Source organism: Mauremys mutica, chromosome 22, assembly GCF_020497125.1.
Source record: "Mauremys mutica isolate MM-2020 ecotype Southern chromosome 22, ASM2049712v1, whole genome shotgun sequence".
Classification (NCBI taxonomy): domain Eukaryota; kingdom Metazoa; phylum Chordata; order Testudines; family Geoemydidae; genus Mauremys; species Mauremys mutica.
In genome coordinates, this window is record NC_059093.1 from 17,883,460 (window position 1) to 17,905,954 (window position 22,495).

Genomic DNA, 22,495 nt, shown 5'->3' on the forward strand with positions numbered 1-22,495 from the left:
TCCGGTGTGTCTTAGCCCACCTTCACAGGGGGGTGGGGCACTTGCCCCACCACAGTTGCCTTCAGGCTTCTGTCTCCTGTCTCCTCTGTTGGCTGCTGCAGCTCCCTTCACTCACCAGCTCGATACTGGCTCCATTCCAGTCCTTCTGGGGAGCTCCCAGGGCGCATCCTGGTCCCTGGCTCACCAGCCCTAGACTGAGCTGCTGGCTGGCTTTTAAACCTGTCCTCCAGTCTGAGCTTGCCTCTTTAGTCCTTAAGTGTTCCTTAACCCTATGGTTGGGGTGGGCGTTTCAGGGGGCTCCTGCCTAGTAAGGGGTTCACAAGGTGGCAATGCCATACCTTGCGACCCTTACTTCTGCACTGATGGTGGCGGTGGCACTGCCTTCACAGCTGGGCACTCGGCCAGAAGCAGCTGCTCTCCAGCCGCCCAGCTCAAAATCACAGGCGTGTTCAGATTTCAAAAACCCACCTGGATGGAGGTTGGAGGATCATAGAAGAGGTCATGTCTGGGAAAACCCGGACATGTGGGAACCCTACTTCAGCATGGAGAAACATGTGGCCATCGCCATCTGGATGTTCGTCGCCCCCCTAGTGCTGCAAGACCTTCAGGTTCACCAGCACTGATGTGGGTTGGGCTCCATACTACCATGATCTTTAGAAACTCAGCCCTGTTTTATGCAAGGAAAAGTGGAACTTTTACTTCCCAAGCCACTATGGCCATTAATGGTAAAGTGATTCCTCCTGTCAGAAGGGGGCCCCAGTTTCCCCTCTGCTTCTCTGCCTTATCAAACCATTTACTAGTCACTTGGACAGGAGAAAAGAGCTATCTGACTGTCCCCCATGTGGCTGCAGACAGAAGGGAAGGTGGAGGTTTCTCAGGGCAAGGATGGAGGGTTCTGAGCAGCCTCTGTCTCCCTGGTTAGTTGCGTGCAGTGCTTTGCACAACAGCTGTGAGACCAGGAAAGCCAGTCTCCCCGAGGGCTGGGAGCCGGAGAGCTGGGCTTGCAGAGAGGCTGCCTCGCGGCTGGTCAGGGAAGCGTTGTGCTGTACTCTCAGGCCAGGGCGGGGTGCGGAGAGCCAAGGAAATGAACAGATCTGCTTTGTACAACGATGCTATTAGGAATGGCCATTGCTCAGTGCCGTTTCCCAGCAGAGCTGTAAATACAAACCCTCTGCTGACCCACCCGAGAACACAGGTCACAGTGAAAGCCGATGGAACTGGCCAGGAGTGTGAGTCACTCATTGTTGAGGGGGTGGCAGGTGCTAGAGGGCAGAGCAAACACGTCATTATTATCCCAGGCCCAGGCTCCAGGCCGGCAATGATAAAGCATTGTTTTTTTCTCCGTTTTGGAATTCTTTCCCCTTCTGCTCTCCCAGGCTGTGGTGCCTTGGAGATGGTCAGCGGTTTCTGTCTTATTTCTCTCTTACGCAGGCCCCCTGTGCCAGTACCGGGCAGCTGGGCTTGGGAGGGAGGGGGCCACCCTGGGACCGTTAGTAATTGCATGTGCACCTCTAGAGGCCAGAGGGTGTCACAGAAGCCCCGTTTCCCCCCAAGGGGTCTGCACCAGCTCCAGCCCCTGACCGAGCTCATACGCTAAGGGTAGAAGTGTAGCTGTGGAGGCGGGAAGGGACTCGTTGTGTACAATCCCATCCAAGGCCACAGCTATGTATGGGGGCAGCTAGACACCCCCCCCAGCACTCTCACCGCCATGGCACCACTGCTATTTCCCATTTGGACGGACATACCCACGCTAACTCGATCGGCGCTGGCAGTGACAGCTCCCGCTCCAGCACAGCCGGACCCTCAGGAGGTAACTCCCTAGCGCCAGCCAAGGCAGAGCTGCAGGCCAGGCATTGGAGAGCTCCGCAGGGGAAGTCTGGGAGCCATCTGTCCATTATCTGCAAGGATGCGAATGTTGCCAGGGCAGACACTGCTAGCTGCAATCCCAGGGCGACGGTGGCTAATTGGTGAATTAGTCACTGTTAAATCCCACAGGATTTTCCTACTGGGGACCCCTGCACAGAGCTGACAACCAGCTGTGACAATAGCAAGTAAACCCTGTGAGGCCCATGGAAAGAGCAGCCAGGCACCAAACCTCTCCAGCCCCTCGCATGCTCCCGTCCCCTCTGGCTCCCCATGGATCCAGCCCACCTCTCTCTGGGGCAGGGACCACATCCCATCCTCCTGTCTGGAAAGCACCTTGCACTGCTGTAGCAGAGCCCTCTCTCAGAGGGGCGCTGGCTTCTCTGGGGATTTCCTGTAAGTGCACCTGGATTTAAGCATTGCCAGTGAAGGAGAACCCACCACAACCTTTGGTTAAGCCCAGCCGCTGAGGAGCAGACCTCTCAGCCATAGCTCCATGCCCAGCCATGCAGTAACTTTCCCCATTGTGTTTTGCCCTGCGTAGCTTTTAGTGATTCAGGATACGAGCTTCCTACCACTCCCCAGACCAGCAGATCTCCCCTTCCTGGAGCCTGCAGAGACTTTTGCTGCATCCTGTTCTCCTTATCATAGAATCATAGAATCATAGAACTTAAGATCAGAAGAGACCATTATGATCATCTAGTCTGACCTCCCGCAAGATGCAGGCCACAAAAGCTGACCCACCCACTCCTGAAATAATTCTCTCCCTTGACTCAGCTGTTGAAGTCCCCAAATCCTGATTTAAAGATTTCAAGTAGCAGATAATCCTCCAGCAAGCAACCCCTGCCCCATGCTGCGGAGGAAGGCGAAAAACCTCCAGGGCCACTGCCAATCTACCCTGGAGGAAAATTCCTTCCCGACCCCAAATATGGCGATCAGCTGAACCCCGAGCATGCGGGCAAGACTCTCCAGCCAGACACTCAGGAAAAAGACTTTCAATATCCCAACATTGACCCTCGGTACTAATTACCAGTGGCCGCACGTTATTGACCTATTGACTAAATCACGTTATCCTATCAAACCATTCCCTCCATAAACTTATCAAGCTTAATCTTAAAGCCAGAGAGGTCCTTCGCCCCCACTTATGACTCCTTGTGACTCTCCCATGCAGGGAGAAGAGCGGTTCCCAGGTTACAGCTGCTGCCAGCCAGCGCATGGAGCGTCAGGGTGCTTCTCTCAGACTGGCTCTGCCTTTGGTCACCTCCTTCTCTCCTGCTGCATCCCTGGACAGGCCGAGCTGAGCAAACAGAACCTCCCCTGCCAGCTCCCAGCCCCCTGATACCAACGAATGCTTCCCAGCCAGCCGTAATGTGTGGGGCTCTTCTTGCTCTGTGAGATGGGCCAGCCCTAGGGCAAGAGCTGGTGTCACAACCTCGGCTCTGAGACACAAGCCCAGGCCTGCTGCTCTTGAATCCCCAAAGAATGACGTGTGAAAGGGTTCTTCTGCACAACCAGCCAGAGGAGGCCGTTTCTCCACAGGCCCTACCTGGCGGCGTGCGGGTCCTGGGGTGGCAGCGCCAGGGGGTTTGATGGGGGCCTGCCAGAATGCCCCTGCCACTTGTGCCCTCAGAGTGACCCCCCACCCCATTGCAGCCCTTCCTGTTGTTGGGGTGTGCGACAGCACCCCCTGCTGTTAACCCTGGAGAGTGTAAACATTTTATTCCGTAACAAAAGTCCCCTATACACTTTGCTTCTGTGAGGTCAGTGTGGTGCTGTGCTGGGTGCATGCAGCACGGCTGCCGTGCTGGGACACAGAAGGGCTCTCTCTGCACGAGCTAGGGGCGAATACTGTCCTGCCATTGCACCGTGGGGCTTGTCACCTGGATTGACAGGCTGGGAGTTGATTTTCCTCCATTTAACATTGCTGCCCTTGGGAATCCACTGGGCCTGATTCTGTGCAGCCCTGCCCTGGTGCATAGCGAGCCAGGCAGCGCTCACCCCACCACACCCGGGGGTCGGAGATGGACGAGGTGCCAGGCAGGGGACACAGGCCCTGCTTTGATTCTGTGTCCGGCGTCTCCCTGGGGCGGTTGAGAGCTGCCATGCCACAGTGGGGTCCAGCTGTGCCTGGTGAGTGCCGTCGGAGGGTACGGACAGGCCCTGTCCCACTTACAATCACTTGTGTTGGGGGCTGACTCTGACACCGGGGGAAAATGGCTGTTGTTCCCGATGACCATTTATGTGAAACTGCCCTGTTTTTTCTGACTCCTCCCCCTTCCCCTGGCATTCTGGGAGGCGTGGGCTGTGGGGGGCTAGCAGGGCCCACTCGGCCACACTCGGTGCTTATTCCAGCCAACACCGGCATGCTCAGAAATGCCCACTTAAAAAACATCAGGTTCAGCCATTCTGTGGGAAACACGAAACAGGCGTTTGGAGAGAGGGCAGTGCCAACAGCCCCGGGACAAGCCCCACACCTGCCACATCTAGGAGCCCCAGGACGGGGGAGAGGCGACCCCCATTGCCCTCCTTTTCCATCAGGCCCCTGCATGGTGGGAACCCCATACAGGGGGGCTCTAGGGGCAGCGGGGAAGCCCCACTCCTTTGTGGGGTGTGCCAAGCCACCACCACAGCTTTCCGCTTTTCCACTCCCCTGGCATGACAGCCTTAATTCCCTCTTGTCCGTGTCCACTCTACGGTGATGATCCCGGTCGTTTCCACCTCATCTCCAGGAGAGCTTTTCCAGGGCCCTGATCTTTGTCCTCACCCTCCTTTAAACTCCATCTAAAGAAAACGACAGCTTGGTAGCAAAACTGCTCATCCGAGACCAAAAGCAAAAGCTGGCAGACATGCGTCCTGTGCATTTCCTTTAGGCTTTTTAATTGCTGGGTCTCCCTTTACAATATATTGTCCCCTTTCTACATCAAGTACAGCTGGGAACAGAAACTAGGACACATAGAAAGAGGCCTGTTTTCCCGCTGTAGCGAAGTTAGTCTCATAATGAGGAAAGTGCAAGGAGGAGCGACACATACATTGCCATGGAGAGCGGAGCTGACGACATGGGGAGCGGCAGGCAGGTCCATCTCTCAGTCCAATGTGGCAGGCCACGCTCCAGCTGAAAGAGACGTGTGACTGTACAGTCGTGTGACTGTACAGACGTGTGCCCCTACCCCCACACTTTGTAATGCATTCATTTTAAAAGAAGGAAGCTACCCAAGCAGCCTCTCCAGCAGGAATCCCCATTCTCCTCCCATGGCCCAAAGGAGGACGAGTGTGACTTTTACCTCTCCTCTACGATGGGAGAAGATGGCCTCAGACTTTTACTGCAAACCCAGATTTTTTCTGTCTGATTTACCCTAGGAATCTGCATCTGCCGAGAACATGTCCGCAGTGACTGTGTGCTCAGTATCCGAGTGCTGGCTAGGATCTGGAGAGGGCCATTCCAAGAGCTGCACCCGTCCAGCGGAGTGGAGCCTCAAACAGTCCAATTGCCCCAACGATTCTAACCGCATACTGAGCCCAAAGCCATTCCACTTTGCAGCCATCTCTATGTCTGGGAAAGGGTCCACCAACCAGCAAACGAGCGTTTGGGCCACAGCTCACCTATGGCTGGATCCAGCCACCCCCTGCATGCTCATTCCAGTGACGGGAGTGACGGGGTGAGCACCAGTCCCTGGCTATTACAGACGCCAGGCGCTGTTCCTGAAGAAGGGCCATTCCTCTCCTTCTGGCGGGGTTCGTGCCCCTTTCTCTTCAGTGTGTCCAACAAACAGCTCTATAAACAGCTTCTCCAGATTCTGGATCAGCTCATCCTTCAAGCACCAGCCCTGGGGTCATGAGCTGGCCAGTCCTGTGGGGCAGGCAAGGAAGCACATGGACTTGCTTCATACACACCCAGTTACAGCAGAGACCACATTCTCTGTGTGCTGTAAGGAGGATTCTGTCCCAGGGGGAGCTCTACAGTGGCAGAGGCTCTCAGATGAGCAATTCCCCATTGCTTGTTCACAAGGCACTGGGGCTATTGTTTGGCTTTGGCATGACAAAGTTGGCTGAGAACTGTTCTGCCTGGAGCCAGCCTTAGAATTAACCATCAGAGCTGGGCAAAATCTTCCGGCCCAGGCTTTTTTTCACCAAAAACACAGATTTGGGTTGGTGGAAACGTTTCCCAAATCTGGGTTGAATCTGCCTAATAAACAACAAAAAAAAAGAAAACCCCCAAACCCAAAATAAAAAAATCTGGAAAAAATCACAACTTTCTGTTGTGATATTTGACTTCAGTGGTACGTTTGAAAAAGATTAAAAACCTTAGAACCGAAGTGCTTTGTTTCAGGCTGAACAAAATGTTCCATTCAACCAGAAATTTGATTTTTTCAGCTATTTCAGTTCACTGAAAAAAATTTCATTTTTAGCCAACCTGAAACAAATCCCCCCCCACCCCACCCCGCCCCAAATTTTTCACTCTGCCCAGCAAACTGGAAGCCCAGCTTTGTGCACAGCTCTAGTCACGCCAGGCCTGACCTGGCTTCCTGGTGTCTCAGAGGCGGCTCCTGGAAGGAGAGGGGTGCTGGGGCTCTGGCACAGGTTTCCTTTAACCAAAGCGTTAATGAGTTGTTGGCGTTAAATGCCTGGTACCAGCAAATGGGCCCCAGGGGGTTCACGGCCTGGTGACAATCCCCCACCAATGCTGCTGCTTGTGCTCACTTCCCTCCTGCAGCGTCGCCAGAGTCTGGTCTCTGCTCCCCACACAGTTTCCGGCCTAGACAGGAGCTGGGTTTCTAAGGGAAAAAATGAAGTGAAACTGAAGGGTCTCCTGGACGCCCTCCTGGTCTCGGCCCAGCTCCCACAGGTGCCTGCACTCCTCTCCCCCCTGGGCACCAGTTGCTCCCTTGGCAGCAGTCTGCCAAGGTGATGGGGCTCAGACACTGACCACAGGCCCCTTGGATCTGCCCTGAGGCCTGTGGGGTGGAGTCGACCCGGCTGTGCTCAGGCTTTGCCTGCCCTGTGCTTTGGGCTGGGGCATGGCACACAGGATGGACTTTGCTCCCTCCTTCCCTTCACGCTCTTTAATTGCAGGGTTGCCACCTGACCAGGTTTTCCCAGGATCACCCCTCTTTCGAGGGACTTGTCCCAGGAAATCTGCCCGGGGCTTAGCACTCCTGGCTAGTTGTGCAGTTCTGTGGGCTCAGGATCCTCCTGGGTGTCCCAGGCTCAGAGGTGACAGCTCCTCCCATAGGGTCTGTCTTCACTCTCCCTGGGCTCCACCCCATCCCCTCCCTGAGTGTGGTGGTGCTTTGAGCCCAGGCCAGCTAGCCGGGCTGGGCGGTGGGCTGGAGTCTGGCACCGCTCTCCCTAGGGCTGGTGACCTGCCCGCTTTGCAGAGGGGATGTAGGTTAAATCACTCCAGTGCTGATGGTCCTCCGGTGGTTTCCCACAATCCCCCCAGGAGGTCAGACGAGTTCTCCGACTGTTCACCGGGGAAGAGTTAAAGAGCGGGTTCCTCCCTGCAGCACAACGAACCCTGGAATGTACCCTCAGCAGACACACATGGGGGCATGCAGCAGCAAAGAGGATGCAGTGATACCCACTGTCTGTGCCAGATTCACTCCTGCTTTACCCCAGTGTAGCCCTACTGCCTGTGGTGGAGTCACTTCTGATTTACTCTGGCCTGGCTGAGAGCTGGGTCAGGCTGTGAGCTCCCTCCTTCAGAGAGTGAGATGTTTTTCTGGGCCTTCAGCTCAGCCCATCTCCTCCTCGAGGAGCAGAAAGCGCCTGACCTGAGAGGCGTGTTGGTCGTGTTTTGCCTGGAAAGCTGTTCTACAGTGGGCTAAAGGTGCTCAGGAGTCTTAAAATCACCCTAAAGTTTTTCCTCAAATGTTTCTACACGTCGAGGGTGAGGCTGCAGGTCCCGGCCAGGCCAGCCCCGTCTGTCTGCGACGTGCACGACTTGGGCGCCAGGTTTTGTTTGGCAGTGGTGGCAGATGAATGGAGCAAAGCAGCCAGGCTGGAGGGTAGTAGGTTTAGTTTATTAGTCAACAGTGTCTGCTCTTACAGGGATGCAGTACAAGCTCGCGGGTGTGAGGAGGACGTCGGCCCCTAACCGCTCCTGGCTAGATGGCAGCTTCTCTCACCACACATTGCTGGGGGTGGGGACGCTCTTCTCCAAGCTACCGTCCCCAGAGAAGTCAAACATGAATATGCACCAGTGTCACGTCTGAACGTCCGTGTAAAGAGCAGGCAATTTTCACAGAAAATAGAGACATGGCAGAGCTGGCGGGGGGAAGGGAAGGCAGCCGTCGGGCTAACGAGACACCTGTCAGGCAAATCCCAGGGCCCAGCATGCTAGAAGCAAGCGGACTGCGAGGGAACATGGTCCGTGCAGCCGTATGTCAGAGACGGAACATAAAGCTATTTCACAGCAAAAGAACATACCCCAAGCTGTGCTAGTGACCTGGAGTTCCAGTCCGGGCCCTCAAAAGTCCCCCCCGCCCCCCGCCTGGGGGGCTGCCCTACAGGAAGGCAGTGACAGTCAGTGGAGCTGACCCTGCAGGCAAGGGGCGGCTCCTGCTGGGATGGCAAAGCTGACCGGCTTTGCTGCCCCAAGCAGAGCTGAGATGAGGCCGAGGCTGGGGGTCTGGTGGGGCCAGGAATCTGCGCTCGCTGAAGCAGTGACTGTTTTGGGCCCTCTGCGCTGTCGGGTGGGGGCAAAGGGCTGGAAAGCTGCAGGTTCCCCTCAGCTGGGGAGCCCCCTGGGCATAGGTGTGGGGAGGGGTCCCAACTGGAACAGCCAGCTCCTAAGCCGGCCCTTGTGCAGCCCTGGGCACACGCATGGTTGGAAGGTTACTGCACTAGCTGTTCTCAGCCCCGGTGCTGCCCCCTCGGGGCCACAGCAAATTGAGATCTGAGGCGGCTTTAAAGTACGCTGCGGCTGGGGCCCTGTGGAACTGGTCCCATGATCAGGGACCCACAGTGAGCGTCTTTGTGGCTGTCAGCTCCACCCAGTGGCCTTTCGTTCTGCCTGCTTTTCCGGCACATGCATGGACTAGTTTCAGCAGCGTGCCGCCTCTAACGGGCCTGCCAGCCCCGCAGCCAGCTCTGTAAATGAGCAACGACTCACCAAGCAGCGTCCTGAGAGTCCTGGGCCTCCGCTCCCTTCCCACAGCTCCGAAACCAGCCCCGCAATGCTTTGTGCAAAATGTACTTGCCCACAGGCTCACATAATGTCACACGGAGAGGCACATTCAGGCAGACAGGCACACCTAGTCACACTCGGAAGCATGCCTGCTCACACACGCCTACTCATGCTAAGCTGCACACACACACACACACAGGTTCTCACGCACACACATACACGTGTAGAGCTGCATAGGGACAGATCTCAGGTGTGAGGGGAATTAGTCTGACTCCCCAGAAAGCCAAAGCTTAGTGAGCTGCCTGGGATTGCTCTAGAGCGTTAAATAGCAAATTAGTGTCTTTAAACCCGCTGAAGCTTGAACATTGAGGCTACAGTAAATTTTAAACTGGGCTCATCCAGCCAGCGGAGCAACGCGATTCACCTTTATCTACAGGCAGTACCTGGGCCCCATTCCCCACCCGGAACACGCGGACATACACACGCCTGAAACCAACGCGCTGCCACCTGTTAGAGACACATTCCTAGGCAGCGGGAGCTTCCTGTTCACATGAGCTGGATGCTCTCAGGCTTTGATTTCGACAGAGTTGGCCTCCTCCTGCTCCCGGATGATATGAACGCCAGCAGTCCGCAGCATGCGTGTAGCACTCCGGGAGCGCACCGGAGAGCCGGGGGACCTGGGCGGAGATTTGTGTGTTCTGGAGGAGGCTGGAGATCGGGCTGGGGAGCGGTGATATCTGCGAGCCGATCGAACAGGAGGACCTGGGGATCTGCCAGGAGGAGAGCTGGAATAGCTGGGTGGTCCTTGCTCGGCTGCGATTCTGGCATCCAGAGGGGAATCCTCTTCCGCCTCCGGAGAATCCTTCAGGAACACAAGAAGAAGCAACAGGCAGTGTTCAGGATGAGCTGGGCAAAGACAGTAGTGGCATTGCACTTGGGGCAGGCCTTAAAAGCCAGCAAGAGGCAGATCCTGCAGGAATGCAGTAGCTGGGTTCTCCATCCAGCGCTTTTCCATTCCCAGAGACACGCAGGGGTTAATGCTTGTGTGAGCCCCAAGTCACAGCACTAGGAGTCATGGGCAGCCTTTGACAGCATGGCTTACTATAGTTCTCAATCTGCTCCATCCTCCTCTGAGCGCAGGCCACTGCAGAGGGGGGACAGATCATGCCAGAGGGCATTTGTAAACAGCATCAAGTTAGCTACCAGGGTGGGACCCCCAGACTTTTGACGGGGTTTCCCAGGAGGTGCATGCCCTTAAGCGCTGCTCAGATGGCGCTTTCTGATGTCCTGAGCTGCGGATTATCGCACACACCGGCTCCCCTCCCTGGGGAAGCTTCAGCCAGCAGAGGATCAGAATGGCGTGTTTTGCTGCCCATGCCTGCTGCAGTGCTTCCCAGTGCTCATGGAGGCTTCTCCACAGCACCCTGCTCTCTGCACGTCTACCAGCAGGTGTCGCCCGTGAGTCACAATATGCTTGACTGAGACAAGCCAGGATGAGCCGGCAGAGAAGGATGGGGAGGCATTGCTGAATCTGAACTTGTCTCCTTTGCTTGTTCTTTTTAATAACAGAGCAGGTGAGAAATGAAGAAGCCACAGTCCATGGGTAAGGATGTGAGTCAGCTGCCATTAAGGCTGTTTTTTATATCCCTCCCAGGTTGCATTCTGAAAAAAAGCCCCTTGCCGTTTGAAATTCCTTGGGTACACAGTTCAGCCAGGGGAGAATGATTTGGAAAAGTTTGGGCTTACCAAGGCGGGTTCGGGACTTAGCAAACTGGGAGGAGGGGAAGAGTTCAGTTTTTGAAGAATCTTGTCACTTCTCTTTCCTGTTCTGTCTCTGTTAGGCCTGGGGCTGGCTACCCCCTACGTGTTTGATAATTGGTTCGTTGAGATGCTTTCGCGCGGGATCACTGTCACGCTGAGCAAAGCAGGAAGGCCTGCAAGATGCCTATCCTGCCACACCAGTGCTGTGCTGCTGGACGTACTTAATACACTCCCAGGATGCTGAAAGAGTTCCCAGCCCTGGCAGTACTGGGGCAGAAGAGCCCAGCAGCCACTGTCAAAGGAGCCCACGTTCTGGGCCCATGGGAAAAGCTCAGCTGTGCAGAGGCCTGGCTACACGGAGGGGTTCTACTGGAGCTGGGTGGGACTGAAAGCCGGGGCATGCGATTTTTGTACACTTGGTGGGCCAGGCTCCTCCATACCCAGATAAATGCAGTCTGATATCCTGGGTTGAATGTTCCACTGCAGCCAGCTACTTGGGACCTGCCAAACTCACAGGTGCCACAAATCCCATTGCTACCTGCAAATGCGCCCTTGCCTGTGCTGACACAGCTTCTTCTCATGCATGGCCAGTTTGTTAGAGCCAGATGAACCTCAGCACTTTGCTTTGGAGGAGCTCGACTGGCCATTTCCAGGGTGCGTCCCTCTGGGGTTCACGGCCCACAAGTTTTGCTTTGAGTTTCTGGCTCAAACAAACTTCACACCTCAGAGGAATTCAATCAGAATGTCTGGGTCTCCCCGTATTTCACCTGAAACCACAAGTCCTGCGCAATTTCCATGCACGGCTCTAAACTGATCCAGATTTGTCCAAGACAAACAGCTTCCCCCAAGCAGTGCAGGAGACTCAGCCAAGCGAGTCTATGACTCGCGCTGGTAACAAAAGTTGCTAGGGCCTCACTGGAAGTGTTTCACACAGCTCCAGGATTGTGAGCCCATTTCCAGGATCTGTGCCCGTGCCTCCAGGTGAACGTGCCTTGCCTTGCCTAGAACAACGCTGTCTCACCCTCTTATATGGAAAGAAATTGCCCTGCGCCATCCCAGGGGACAGCTGTGAAATTACTGGCCTACAGACCCGACGGGTTACAAAGCACAACACTTACTTTGTCCTTTAAGATGTAGAGAGCGACCGGATTCCTGCGTTCATGTTCTCCGCTGCGGGGGACAATCTCAACTGTACAGAAACAGCAACAAACTTTGGTGACATTTCTGATTAATAACTGGAGAAGGACCCTGCACACAGCGTGTGTGTGTGTCTGTGTGTGTATGTATGTGTGTGTATGTGTGTGTCCATCTGTCCATCCCAGCTGCTGCCCAGGCCAGACCCGGTGTGTGGGTGTTAGAATCCTCCTGGTTTTGCTTAGATTCCAGGAGCAGGACAAAGACTCAAAGTGCAAGTTCACACAATCTTCCAGTCTCCATTCAGTCAGACTTACTGAGCTAGATTTTGGAAATCCTGCCTGTTGTTGAATTACACTAGCAGTGCAGGCACAGGCTGCCAAGCACAGAATCACTCACAAGCGGGGTAAAAACATGCCCCCGCATGCTTGTGCTGCACAAAAAATAGATCAGGAGTGGCAGAGTTGGCTCCCTCCCAAGTGTAATATTTAGACAAACTTTGTGGGCAGCCCCCCAAAGGCTGCATCATAGCAGGAACCTGAGATCACAGCAATCAGCTACTAAAGTTTAGGAAGAAAGAGCCAGCAGCTGTAGGGGTGGCCTACGGCATATAGGACCCCTCCTCTCCTGGGCTGCATATGAGAAATTGGCTCAGATGCAGGAAAGGGAAACAGGACTTTTTTTGCTCAGATTCATGGTCTGTGAAAAATCAAACAGGAGCCAGGGGTTTATGGAGGATAGGCCCATCAATGGCTATTAGCCAGGATGGACAGGATGGTGTCCCTAGCCTCTGTTTGCCAGAAGCTGGGAATGGGAGACAGGGAATCAGGGCCGGCTCCAAGTTTTTTTGCACCCCAAGCAAAAAAAATGCCCCCGCCCCAACTCCGCCCCTTCCCTGCCCCATTCCAACCCCTTCCCCAAGTCCCCGGCCCCGCCTCCTCCCCAGGGTGTTCTGCATTTCCACTCCTACCCCTCCCTCCCAGGCTTTCCAGGGTGGAGAAGCGGAGCAGCAGTGTGCTCGGGGGAGGAGGCAGAGGTGAGCTGGAGGGGGAGAGTGGTTCCTCTGCCCCCCCCCCAGGGTTACCTGCTGCGGCCCTCCCCACAGCTCACCTCTGCTCCACCTGCTCCCCTGAGGGTGCCGCCACCGCTCCGCTTCTCCCCCCTCCCTCCCAGGTTTGCCGCAAAACAGCTGATTTGCGCGGCAAGCAGCTGATGAGGGAAGAGGGAGAAGTGGAGCGGCGACGCGCTCCGGGGAGCAGGCGGCAGTGGAGCGGAGGTGAGCTGAGGGAGGAGCGGTTCCTCTGCCCCCCACCCCCCGGATTACTTCCTGCCGCCCTCCCCACCGCCACAGCTCACCTCCGCTCAGGGCCAGCTCCCAACTTTTTGTGCCCCAAGCAAAAAAAAAAAAAAGGAGCCGGAGTGCCGCCCCCTGGAAAGTGCCGCCCCAAGCACATGCTTGGAGTGCTGGTGCCTAGGGCCGGCCCTGCAGGGAATGGACCACTTGATGATGACCTGCTCTGTTCATTCCCTCTGGGGCACCTGGCATTGGCCATTGTTGGAAGACGGGATACTGGGCTAGATGGACCTTTGGTCTCATCCAATATGGCCGGTCTTATGTTCTTATACAAGCCCCTTTGTACCCTCCCCCACCCCAAACAGGCCGAGTGACACAACACTGGTTTCATGCATGCGTACAGAGCCCCAGTGAAGGAACAGGGTCTTAAGCAGAAGCCAGAATAAATGATGGGACTCAGGAGCTAGAAAGCAGAGAAATCTGAAAACAGTTTTTTGCAAGAGCATGGTGCTCCAAAGTCCTCAGTGCATCAGTCACAGCCACAGACTTCCCACCTCCATGTGAAGCAGGGCTTCCATTGAACAGATGCCACAGAGGAGTGGTTACATGCCTGAACCTCCCCATGCTGGGAGCTCAGGATTAATAGCTGAAAGAATGCACCACTGAAAGAGCGTGCAAAACATCACAAGGGAAATTGTGTATGCACACGTGGGCAGGAGCCACCAGCGCTGTGTTTGTTAACGCTTGTCTCTTCCTGCTGGTTTGTCTCAATGTTAAAAGCGTGGGTTTGGTTAGGCCTGTAGTCCGTTAATCCTGGCTCTGGGATGGTGCACAGCACCCTGAGCACAGGCAGGGACATTTGACCCACACATTGATTATTCAGGATAACGATGTGGCTAGTGCATCCCTGGGAAATAATTGCTCAGGACAGAGCCTGGTGCTCTTGCTATACAGGAAGCCAGGACAAAATCTAGCCTGTTGTTATTTCATAGAATATTAGGGTTGGAAGGGACCTCAGGAGGTCATCTAGTCCAGCCCCCTGCTCAAAGCAGGACCAATCTCCAACTAAATCATCCCAGCCAGGGCTTTGTCAAGCCTGACCTTAAAACACTCTAAGGAAGGAGATTCCACCACCTCCCTAGGGAACCCATTCCATTGTACATGACTTTGACCCAGCTAGCGTTTACTACCGGCCTGAGGAGTCCCACGGTGACAACTGTGCCCAATGACAAGGGTTTGCAGGTCATAAGAGTCATTGCGACAACAAGCTGTTACCAGCTGTTTTCCGAGCTCCCCAGTGTGTGCAAACAGGAAAACTCCTCTGTGACTGTTTTCTTTGCCTGCAGAGGTGCTGTGTTAAGTGGCTGCAAATAGCCACAAAAGCCATGTTGGCGGGATTGGCCAACAAGCCCTGTGAGGCTCCAGCCATCTGTGCCCTGCAGAGAGTTCAGAGTAGACAGAATCTCAGGACCGTTATTTACCTTCGTGCTTTAAATGCTCTTCGTTCTGATCCATGTATTCGGAGGAGCTTTGCTTGTCCAGCTTCTGTTTGTCTCTGTTAAATGTACAAGGAGTTTTGTAAAGAACAAGCCGGGGGACTTGTGCTCAGATGCCCTGTTCTCGTCCCAGGGGAAGGCCCTTTGTGTGCTACTTGTCCTGCAATGCTCACCGCTCTTCTGCTCCAAGGCAGCACAGTGGCACTGAGGCACTGCTGCTGGGGAGGTTCCCCCAGCTTTATATACAGCCCGAGGCCGCTCTTGAGGAATGTGTTCAGTGGCAGAAGGGAACAAAAAAACCCAGGACTGCAAAACGAAAGGAGGGTGGCAGCTGAGTCTTGGAGATGCTGCTGCTGGACCCTGCCTGCTCCAGGACCTGTCACCTCAGCTACTGCAATACTGGCCAGCAAATTCCTTGGACAGCAGAATGGTTTGAAACACACAGAGGCTGACGTGGGGCAATGTGGGGAAACAGCCAGGGAGTGAATGAGCATGAGAGAGATTGAGGGGATTCGGGAATTGGATTGGGAGGAGATCCCAGCTCTGGGGGGACAGAAGGGAACAGCATTGCAGTAGTGACTCCAAGGAAAAGGCAGGTGAGGAGTAGGGGTTCAATATACATGAGAATGGTGCCACACGACTCAGATCAGAATCCACTGCCTGGAGCAAACAAGGAACTGACTTGTAGCCTGGGTTCTATAGCAGCACTAGTCAGGAGGGTATGGGGGGGGGAGGAGGGGGGCTGGGTCAGGTTCCTCCACTGGGAATGGCTTGTCTTTTATCAGGGGGTTATGTGTGGGAATAGCTCAGGGTGCGTGAGAAGCAGTTAGCCCAGTCTGCCCTATTGTCGAGGTGGATATAAGCTGGTATTTAGCATTCTCCAACCTCAAACATTTCTGATTTTTAAAACACCAACCCACCACTTTGTAAGAGACAATTTAAAAGTGAACTATGGCAGGGGTGGCGGTGAGGGGGAGTGCCAGCTGGCTGTGCAGCGGCATTACACACATGCACATTATTGCTGGAAATGTGAGGAACTCATCAGAACTGCAGGACACAGGCAAGCCAGGCTGTCTGTGGTCCTGGGGGAATCAGTGATGGGCAAAGAGAAACCGACAGGGGCCAGGAAAGGAAACAGATTTTAATATTCCAATGACATCTCTGGGGATAGGGAATCCTCCCGCACTCCCTAAGTGCTGACATCATCTCATGCAAAAGGATGGGATTTGTTCCAAAGCTCAACCCTTTGCATGGAAGCCATCCCCTCCCTTGTATCATGTACAATCATAGAATGTCAGGGTTGGAAGGGACCTCAGGAGGTCATCTAGTCCAACCCCCTGGTCTAAGCAGGCCCAATCCCCAGACAGATTTTTATCCCAGTTCCCTAAATGGCCCCCTCAAGGATTGAACTCACAACCCTGGGTTTAGCAGGCCAGTGCTCAAACCACTGAGCTATCCCTCCCCCCGATATGCTCATTCTATGGTGTGGGTTCCATCTGCCAGAGAGATTTTGCTCCCCACAAACCCTGCAGTGCAAATAGGCACAAACACTCCCATTCCCAGCCCAAGTGTAACGCAGGGAGGGCGCTACTGGCAAGTCAAGGCCTTTCTTCATGGGCTTTTGGGAAGAGGGTGGACAGAGCAGGACCCAGGGCTGGACTCATGGTCCTTATGAGGCAGTGCAGCGAGGGCAGAGATCGCCCATCACCTGGCATGGGAACTCTCCAAGAGACTAGAGTCAGCAGAGCTCACTCCCACGCCTCCCTCACCACAGCCCCCAGTGACGGGAGAGGGATGGCGGAGGAGCGGGCCTGGGGCACCTCGGCAATCTCCACTGGGCTTGAGGTCCCTTCGGTACGGCAGTCCCCAGGCTGTTCTGTTCTGCAGCCAGGGCAGATAATCATCCGCCATGCCCAGTGCTGTGACAGCCCCTCCTGTCTGCACCCCACTGGGCGTGTGGGGTTATTGGGGTTATTCATTAATTCCGGGGGTGGGGGGAGTTCATTGTGGGTTTGATTGATTGCGGAGTTCGTCGAGTTTAAATGCCCAGGGCTCTGGGGATCCCCTTCTTGGAGAGAATAAAGACACCAAGGACGTGTTACTGGGGTTGTGTTCCCTGCGGCAGACAAAAGGCCCCCGGGCCCTGGGCTCCACAGACAGCCCAGCAAACCACATGGAACCATTTGCTGGGAGATGGACCCCAGAGAGCTCCCAGCCAGCCCCACCCCACTAGGGTGACCAGATGTCCCGATTTTATAGGGATAGTCCTGATTTTTGCCTCTTTTCTTATATAGGCTCTTATTACCCCCCACCACCTGTCCCGATTTTTCACACTTGCTGTCTGGTCACCCTACACCCCACTCCCCCTGTCGGGGTTGGCATGGGTGAGAATATGCAGCGTGAGAGGACAGATTGGAAAGAGAGAATAGGCCACAAGGAAACAAATACAGGTAAATACTGGTGTGTCGAAGAGAGACAGGCCTGACAGAGCAGGGGGAGCAGCCAGGGGGCGCTGTGTCCCTGTGCAATTCCCTGGATGGGGCTGGGAGCTGGGAGCCTGGTGCAGGGGAGCCGCCAGGGGGCGCTGTGTCCCTCTGCAATCCCCGGGATGGGGCTGGGAGCCGGGAGCCTGGTGCGGGGGATCCATCGGGGGTGTTGTGTCCCTGTGTGATCCCCTGGATGGGGCTGGGAGCCGGGAGCCTGATGCAGGGGAGCAGAGTAACAGCTATTTTATTCAAGTTATGTGAAAATGCTCACTTTTTGGAGGGTTTCCAGCAGGCACAGACCGTCACCAAGGTGACAAGGAGGAAAATGCCTCCAGTGGAGAGGATTATGTAGAGGGAGCTCCTTCCTAGGAGAGAGAAGGTAGAGGAATTACCCACTCACACCCACCGCGGCTGCCATGTCACTGCCTCAGCCTTCACAAAGCCCATTCTGCTCTCTGCAGATAGTACAAGTCAGTCTGCCCTCAGCAATGCTCAGCTTGGGGTCACACTGAAACCTTGCCAGGGATGCCCCAGATGGAGAAGAACCCAAACAGCCCAGGAGATGAGCACAATCCTGTTCCTTTCAGTTCCAACACACACAGCTGGGGAGAGCTGGAGGAGATCTGGACCAGCCTCTCTGGGCCCCTAGCATAAGGGAAATGAAGCAGAAAGAGACGATTTGCTCCTCTTCCAAGCTTCCAGCCTGACCCCCCAGGACCCAGTTAAGTGCCCTGCTTTATCACTTCCCAGGTGTTTGTCAAACACCGTACCCAGCAGGGATGCTGCAGAGGCAGTGAATGCCAGCGACTAGCAGAGAATGTTTGCTGGCCCTGGGTCTTGGACACACTGGAACTTCAGTGCCGGGGTTGGGTGGGGTCTGTGTCAGTGAGACTCAGACCTCAGGGATTCAGGAGCCAAATTAGTGTCAACATTACCCAGAAGAGACACAGTCGTGTGAATTCATTGTGTCATTTACTATAGTACTATTCGTATTAAACAGTATGACGGGAAAATTTAGTTTATATTGTGATGGGGAAAGGCAAGATGGCTATAGTAAAGTAGTGGGAGACAGCTATATTGGCCACAGGCTAAACAAATCCCTGTGACCAGGATAAGCAAATGGCAGCTTCTCCAGGTCAATTAAGACACCTGGGGCCAATTAAGATCTTTCCAGAAGGCAGGGAGGACAGCTAGATTGCTTGGGACACCTGAAGCCAATCAGGGGCTGGCTGAAACTAGTTAAAAACCTCCCAGTTAGTCAGGTGGGGGTGTGTGTGTCAGGAGCTGCAGGAGGAAGCTGTGCTGCTGGAGAGAATGAGCAGTATAAACCATATCAGGCACAAGGAAGGAGGCCCTGAGGTAAAGGTGAAGTGGATATTGAGGAAGTGGGGGCTGCTGTGGGGAAGTGGCCCAGGGAATTGTACGCATCCTGTTTCTAAAAAGTCACCTATCATAGCTGAAACTATTAGGGCTGGAGCCTGGAGTAGAAGGCAGGCCCGGGCTCCCCATTTTGTCCCCCCCCCCGATTAATCACTGAAACTGGGAGACAACAGAGACTGTGCGAGGGAGGGTTGCTTCTCCTCACCTCCCTTGCTGGCTCATGATGAAAATGGCTCAGCAGGCTGTGACCCTTGCCTCTAGAAAGAGAACGGCTACGTGGAGGGTCACAGTGAGCCTCTGAGGCTAGCGAAATCCACCAGGAAACGCAGGACCCACGGAGATAAGCCACAAAAGTGCTATGTGAATGCCTGTTCTCACTTTCAAGTGACATTGTAAATAAGAAGTGGGCAGCATTATCTCCAGTAAATGTAAACAAACTTGTTTGTCTTAGCGACTGGCTGAACAAGAAGTAGGGCTGAGTGGACTTGTAGGCTCTGAAGTTTAACATTGTTTTGTTTTTGAGTGCAGTTATATAACAAAAAATCTACATTTGTAAGTTGCACTTTCACGATAAAGAGATTGCATTACAGTACTTGTATGAAGAGAATTGAAAAATACTGTTATCTTTTTTACAGTGAAATATTTGTAATAAAAATTATAATATAAAGTGAGCACTGTGCACTTTGTATTCTGTGTTATAATTGAAATCAATGTATTTGAAAATGTAGAAAAACATCCAAAATATTTAATTGGTATTCTATTGGTCAATAGGTATTCTATTGTTTAACAGTGCGATTAAAACCGCGATTAATCACGATTAATTTTTTTATTCACGATTACTTTTTTTTAAGTTAATCGTGTGAGTTAACTGCAATTAATCAACAGCCTTATAAATAATATATGTATATATTATTCTCACAGCAAAATGACTGACCAAGTATTATCAGTTTATCAACTACAGTTAGCTAATAACATAGTAAGAGTATCCTGACGGGTTAATAGTTTAGATTGGTTAATATTGTTTTAATAACAAGTGCTGCAAAGAGCCACAGGAGAGACATTAAAGAGCGCCTAGCCTGCCTTAGCCCCACTGCGCACCCCTGCCACCCTGGAGCCGCTCGAGATAAGCGGTGCCAGGGCCGAGCCCGCACCCCAAACCCCTCCTGCACTCCGCACCCCAGCCCCCTGCCCTGATCCCCCTGCTGCACCCTGTACCCCTCTTGCACACCAACCCCTGGCCCTGAGCCCCTTCCTGCACACCACACCCACACCCCTTCGCGCACCCCAACCCCCTGCCCCAGCCCTACATTCATGGCCCTGCATACAATTTTCCCACCCAGATGTGGCCCTCGGGCCAAAAAGTTTGCCCACCCCTGGGCTAGAGTCACAAGGGGACTTTGGTGCTGTTCACAAAGTAGTAGTGGAGGAGACTCCCACTTGAAAACTTTTAAATCCATGGTTAGTGCACTCATCGAGCATATGGGAGACCCAGGTCCAAGTCCCCCCTTTACCTGCTGTGGAGCAGGGAGTTGAACATGGGTCCAGCCCTCCCAGGAGAGCACTCTAATGGCTGGGCTCTGGGGCTCTCACACAGGCCTGTTGAAGCTGTTCCACTTTGAATAAATAACTAAACAGACATAGGTTAGGTTTCAGACATAGGTTAGGGGTTTGTTACAGGAGTGGGTGGGAGAGATTCTGTGGCCTGCATTGTGCAGGAGGTCAGACTAGATGATCATCATGGTCCCTTCTGACCTTAAAGTCTATGAGACTATGAGCCAGTCAAGCATCTCACCTCCCAGGTGAGTGCCCTAAACACCAGACCATAAAGTCATTTATTCTCTCACTCTTTCTGGCCCAGTGACTAGTTCAAATGAAAAGCTTCCTTGGCTCCAAAGGAGATGTTGCCAATTCACCAAAAACTTCAGAAGTTTTTGGATTTGGTTTGGGTCAAACCACTTTTTAAAAAATTATTTTTTGGAACTGCCAGTGAACCGAAAAATCAGTTATTTGCCCAGCTTTGCTACAGAGGTTATGGATCTGCTTATCTGCCTATCTGTGATCACTAACTGGGTGTCCACTTGGAGGCGCCAAGGGCCTGATTTTCATTAGTACCTACAGCAAATATCGATTTCAGCTGAGGATTATAAATCCTCAGCACGTGTTATAAAATTTGGGCATCAAGTTTAGGCACAAATTCTCAAGTGTTACCATGAATGTAACAAAGGGTGAACTTCCTCCTAGCCCCCCCTTCCCCCCGCAAGGGGGGGACTTTCAGTATTGCCAATTCTCACAGTTTTATCTTGATAATTGATTATCATTTATTGTGATAATTGGTGCACGTCTTTGCAATAACCACAGTCTTGTAGCAGATAAGCCTGATACCAATTGGAATGAAAAACAATATCCGTGAAGGAGTAATTCCATTTGGTGCTGCTGCTTTGCAGCTAATTCTTCACTGAGCAAAGGCTAGGGGAGAAAACCCTGAACTAAATCCACTGCAGAGAAAGTGGCAGGTGGTTGGCACTGCAATTCAGCTTTGCCCTCTGGCATTTCCTGCAGCTGTGCTGGCTTCCAAACATCTTGGTCTTCCAAGCCTCTGGGCGCAGTCAGTGCTGCCAAGAGGAGGACTTTGATCCTAAGGCACACCTCTGTCTGCCGAGGCATCCACACTGAACGTTCAGGTAGAATGGTCACCCTCTTCAGACTTGCTTGTAGGAATGTGAGGACAATGTGCTCTGATATGCTAAATGATCTAGAGGAGGCTAGTGACCCTAGGAAATCTGCCATCAATGTAGGCCATCTCTCTGAAACCAGACTAACTGACAGGCTCTCTGCACCAGGGGCATTACACTTTCTTCTGGCACAGAAAAAGCAAACACCACCACCGTGAACATGGGGTGGGGTTTGCAGGCAGAAACTCAGTAGTATCCATGGTTGAATGTCCCATTGCAACATCAGAATGAATCGTACCACTCAGAATATCTACCACAGGAGGCTTTGCCAACATCATTAGTATATCTGCTCCATCACTCTCCAGCTCTGAAAAGCAGGACTTGTTCTATCAGCAACTCGAGAGTGCCATCAGCAAGCTACCACCAGGCAAGCAACTCTGTCTACTGAGAGACTTCAACACAAGAGTCAGCTCAAGCCACGAGATGTGGCTGCTATGCACTGGCCACCATGGATTGGGGAAAATGAACAACAATGGGCAAAGGCTGGGGCTCTGCACCCCCGAGGACTGAGCATGACTGACACCTACTTCCAAGGCAGTCTCTTGCGGGACGGTCTTGTGGAGACACCCCAGATGTGGATGCTGGCACTGATTGAATTTAATTGTCACCTGCAGAAAACCTCTACAGGATGTTCTCCGTACTCACAGTTTTAATGGTGTGTGGCAAAATATGGCTTTCACTATGGAAATTCCATCATACCCAACAAAACTGTTGCCCATGTATTAACATCAACAACACACAAGACCAAGGAAGATGTCTCCAATTCACTACAAATCTCCTGGAAGCTATGTCATCAATTGCACTTCTCATGAATGCTGATGCAGCATGAATACACTCAGAATGAATATACATATAGCTGCAACCTTAGCTTTTGGTAAAAAGACTGTACAAGATAAAGACTGCTTTGCAGCATATTCTGAAGAAATGTTTCCAGTTACTGAATCAAAGTGCACAGCATATCTGCACCACAGCATGAACTCCTCTCCTGAGACATAGGCTAACTGCAGAGTGGCCAAAGCACAATGCAATGAACAGCAAGGCAATGTGCTAAATCATACTGGCTCGATCTGTGTGAGAAGAGACCTCTTAGATCTCCATTCTCAGTGGATGCTTGTATGTATGATGCAATCAAGAAAGCAATAGGTCCGTCAGCCAAAAAGTCTGCCTCATTCAAATCTCTTAATGGAGACATCATCATTGATGGAAGCAAACAGATGCAGTGA

The 22,495-nt window shown here is 53.1% G+C and overlaps 1 protein-coding gene across 3 annotated transcripts in view; it reads right to left on the reverse strand.

Moving 5' to 3' along the window:
* Positions 1–4,838: 4,838 nt before the first annotated feature.
* HEPACAM (hepatic and glial cell adhesion molecule) overlaps positions 4,839–22,495 on the reverse strand; it is a 74,478-nt gene continuing 56,821 nt past the window's right edge. Inside the window, exons 4-7 of one of the 3 annotated variants that reach the window (XM_044996755.1) lie at positions 17,432–17,525; positions 14,660–14,733; positions 11,869–11,939; positions 4,839–4,975 (exon numbers count right to left, since the gene is read on the reverse strand). In XM_044996755.1, coding sequence (XP_044852690.1) covers positions 4,856–4,975; positions 11,869–11,939; positions 14,660–14,733; positions 17,432–17,525 — 359 coding nt within the window. In that variant the 3' untranslated portion in view covers positions 4,839–4,855. Of the gene's footprint in view, positions 4,976–6,395; positions 6,636–6,669; positions 9,852–11,868; positions 11,940–14,659; positions 14,734–17,431; positions 17,526–22,495 lie in introns of those variants that run through there. The other 2 variants (XM_044996756.1, XM_044996754.1) reach the window with 2 other exon arrangements.